This window comes from Cupressus sempervirens, chromosome 3 (assembly GCF_028749045.1).
Source record: "Cupressus sempervirens isolate cs-2001-9-10 chromosome 3, ASM2874904v1, whole genome shotgun sequence".
In the NCBI taxonomy this organism is placed as follows: domain Eukaryota; kingdom Viridiplantae; phylum Streptophyta; class Pinopsida; order Cupressales; family Cupressaceae; genus Cupressus; species Cupressus sempervirens.
Genome location: NC_143120.1, coordinates 266,573,910 through 266,576,886, shown reverse-complemented (window position 1 = coordinate 266,576,886; position 2,977 = coordinate 266,573,910). Strand labels below are relative to the sequence as shown.

Here is a 2,977-nt window from a genome sequence, read left to right as displayed (position 1 = left end):
TGTGTTTGAAGACTTAACAAATTTGAGCTTCACTTGGTTTCAAGAATACTATAATAGTCTCTACTTAACAAGGCCAACCACGTGAAGGTGGAAGCTCATCTGGCCTCACCCCCCTCCCCCTAACATCAATCTAAAGTACCCATTATCATCTAATTACATACTTCATTCATTAATTCATCCATTTATGAACTATAACATTCAATCAATACAATCACATAACATTCATTAATATGATATAAAAATCATTAATACACAATACTAATCAAAACTTCATTAACACATAACAATATTCATTAACATAAAATAAAAATATGTATTAATACGCATCATTCATACATAATTACTTAAAACAAAGTTCTTTCATTATCCAACAAGGTTTATCAAAGAAGATTTTTAAAACATCATTTCTTTTTTTTGTTTTTCTGAGCTCTCTCAAGAAAAGTGTTCATAGGGACATCCATATCTGCTTCATTCTCCTCCTCTTCTGGCATGTGTAATGTCAAATTACGATGGCTCCTTCTCTTTAGAGGAGCAGGAGATTGTTGCACTAAAGGGGGCTCTGTTGCAAGAACAAGTGAATACGATAAATTGGCATACTCTTTTTCTTTTTCTAACTGTTACAAGTTTGTAATTAAGTACGAGTACAACATAAAATGCATTTTTCTTACCTGACAATGCCACATCATGTACATTAACATTTTGATCTGCCACTGCGTCAACATGTTGAACACTTGGAACATGGTCCAGTCCTTCAGCATGATGTTCAACATGCTCTGAAATATTCAAAAAAAGGATACACGTCAAATTCCAATTGAAGATGTTAAATTGTACTCATAATTGCATAATTAATTTCCAATAGCAAATTAATACCTCCACCACTATAATGCACATCATGGCCTTCGTCAGGAGAAGGTTCTGTGGTAGGATATGAAGGTTGCAGCAAAATGTTATGCACATTGTTATGTAGTCAATTTATGTTTAAAACTAATACCAAAAAAGAATCTTCTCAACTATTTAATTTCATTTACTTTTCATCTGACCAATTTACCTGTGAGATATCATTTGGTGCACTAGATTTTTGGGCAAGGCTTACGGATTCTTCACGTAGGCATGCAACCACAACTTTATAGCCTTCCTTCAAGGCAATTTTTCTATCTTCATCTGTGACCTCCGCATTGAAATCTGTGCCCTGTGGTTTTTGCTTGATAACGTCAGTTTTCCATGTATGGTTTCATTAAACAAAACTGTTTGCAACATTATATTTTTTTTTTTAAAAAAATTCATTTCTCTACTTACAAGTCCAGACTGCAGATTCATATAGCCACCAGAGCCAAGTTTGTGTTGGCCAACCTTTTCTATTCTCGTTTTTGTGGCCATGGATGTGTCCTACAATCTATGAACAATTTCAAACATCTTAGATTATATATTTACAAATATCAATAATTAGTGCATGATTACAATGTACTTAATACTATAATGACATTCCTCTTTTTGCCCTGTGCTGCTTTATTATCTCTATCTTCACATAGCCTTTTCTCCTTTGCATCTTCTATTATTTCATTCCACTCCATTGGTGGAATCATAGGAGGACGATCATACTTTAGGTTATCCTTAAGACCCCTTCTATATTGATCCCTTGCAGTCTTTATATGCTTTGCTGCTCTTTTCAGAAGTAGGCCAGTGTCAAAAATATTTTTCCCAAATTTCTCCTCAATGGATGCAATCAGCTGATTTTTTAATTCCCCAGCTTGTAAATTCCACCTTTTTAAAAACAAATAGATTGTTAGATCAATAACTTTAATATATTACAATAAATAGAAGAAAATAAAAATTATGTAGCAATGATATGAAACGACGTACCTTTTACGTATGGTGGGTCCAAACAGTCTCAATGTCATATGAAAAAGATGTTCAAAGAAAGCATTATTACCTACAAAAACATAAAGGATTTATCAGTCCAAAATGAGTAATGTAAAAGTAAACTAAATTTACACTTTAAAAAATATCAATTTTAAAGCACCTGGAAGCTTTCATTCTCTTAATGGAAACATAGTTTTCTTATTCAGCAACAATGTCCCTTCATACAAACCAGTACTAATCACACGAACTGCTTCAGGAAATGGATCAGCTTCAATAGTACTGCTCTCTGTTGGTCTACCTCCCTGACTATGTCCATGTCTCTCTATGTGTGGCTATATATATATATGTATGTATGTATGTATGTATGTATGTATGTATGTATGTATGTATGTATGTATGTATGTATGTATGTATGTATGTATGCGTGGTGTGCGTATGCATGTGTTTGTGTGTATGCAAGCTTCTGTAGACATCATTTAACCACTAATGTGCTACTTCATTGTTGATAAACTTGTAGAAAGACATTACAAAATATAGCACATTACAAAATATAGCAAAACAAGGTTTTACCAATTCTACTGGGCATAGACGATGATGTTTGCATGGTCCTTGTTGCCGACAATGCAGCAGACAATAGTGGACCACCAACTGAAGGAGGAGTCTGCACTTCATCATGAGCTAAAGAATAGAATATTGTTAGAAAAGACATTTGCAATGGATAAAGATCAAATGGGATACTAGCGAGAAACGTCGACAAAAAAAAAGGTAAGTGTTATAATGTTGATCAAAACAAACAAAGTGTTACTTACACGAAGGTACTGTGAAACAACCCTGACCATGTTCAGCATGTGATGTCACAACTGGCACATATGTCTATACAAGAACACATAAAATCAGAGATCATGATCCATAAGATACTATAAAATATTAATATCTATTGAACTTCTATTACTGCTTTAGTCGAATTACTGCTTACTTTCAAAGATTGGATTCTACAGTCCAATTCTATTCTCAGTGCCTCTTTCTCCTCACTTCTGTCACCCTTGATGATAATTTGAACAAGCTCATCAGTGTATCTTTGTGTAATTTGTTGGGTGATGAATACAGGGTCAGTATT

At 33.7% G+C, this 2,977-nt stretch overlaps 2 protein-coding genes across 2 annotated transcripts; both read right to left on the bottom strand.

The window, feature by feature from the left end:
- Nucleotides 1-293: 293 nt before the first annotated feature.
- Nucleotides 294-1,424, bottom strand: LOC149565928 (uncharacterized). The gene is made up of 5 exons (XM_089819405.1): nucleotides 1,297-1,424; nucleotides 1,049-1,189; nucleotides 871-915; nucleotides 669-773; nucleotides 294-559 (listed from the first exon to the last, which is right to left on the bottom strand). The coding sequence occupies exons 1-5, from the start codon at nucleotides 1,375-1,377 to the stop codon at nucleotides 548-550; spliced, it is 384 nt and encodes a 127-aa protein (XP_089675531.1). The 5' UTR covers nucleotides 1,378-1,424; the 3' UTR covers nucleotides 294-547.
- A 30-nt stretch (nucleotides 1,425-1,454) lies between these two features.
- On the bottom strand, nucleotides 1,455-2,715 carry LOC149565927 (uncharacterized). The gene is made up of 4 exons (XM_089819404.1): nucleotides 2,670-2,715; nucleotides 2,431-2,538; nucleotides 1,861-1,930; nucleotides 1,455-1,761 (listed from the first exon to the last, which is right to left on the bottom strand). The coding sequence occupies exons 2-4, from the start codon at nucleotides 2,462-2,464 to the stop codon at nucleotides 1,455-1,457; spliced, it is 411 nt and encodes a 136-aa protein (XP_089675530.1). The 5' UTR covers nucleotides 2,465-2,538; nucleotides 2,670-2,715.
- Nucleotides 2,716-2,977: the final 262 nt, after the last annotated feature.

What these genes read in the sequence shown, in the direction of transcription:
- LOC149565928 (XM_089819405.1), bottom strand. Translation starts at nt 1,377, where the DNA reads ATGGCCACAAAAACGAGAATAGAAAAGGTTGGCCAACACAAACTTGGC. An exon ending in CACCAAATGATATCTCACAG is followed by an intron (nt 916 to 1,048) that starts GTAAATTGGTCA and finishes ATCCTACCACAG; the next exon opens with AACCTTCTCCTGACGAAGGC. An exon ending in TGTGCATTATAGTGGTGGAG is followed by an intron (nt 774 to 870) that starts GTATTAATTTGC and finishes TGAATATTTCAG; the next exon opens with AGCATGTTGAACATCATGCT.
- LOC149565927 (XM_089819404.1), bottom strand. Translation starts at nt 2,464, where the DNA reads ATGCAAACATCATCGTCTATGCCCAGTAGAATTG. An exon ending in GTCTATGCCCAGTAGAATTG is followed by an intron (nt 1,931 to 2,430) that starts GTAAAACCTTGT and finishes ATGTTTTTGTAG; the next exon opens with GTAATAATGCTTTCTTTGAA. An exon ending in GGACCCACCATACGTAAAAG is followed by an intron (nt 1,762 to 1,860) that starts GTACGTCGTTTC and finishes GTTTTTAAAAAG; the next exon opens with GTGGAATTTACAAGCTGGGG.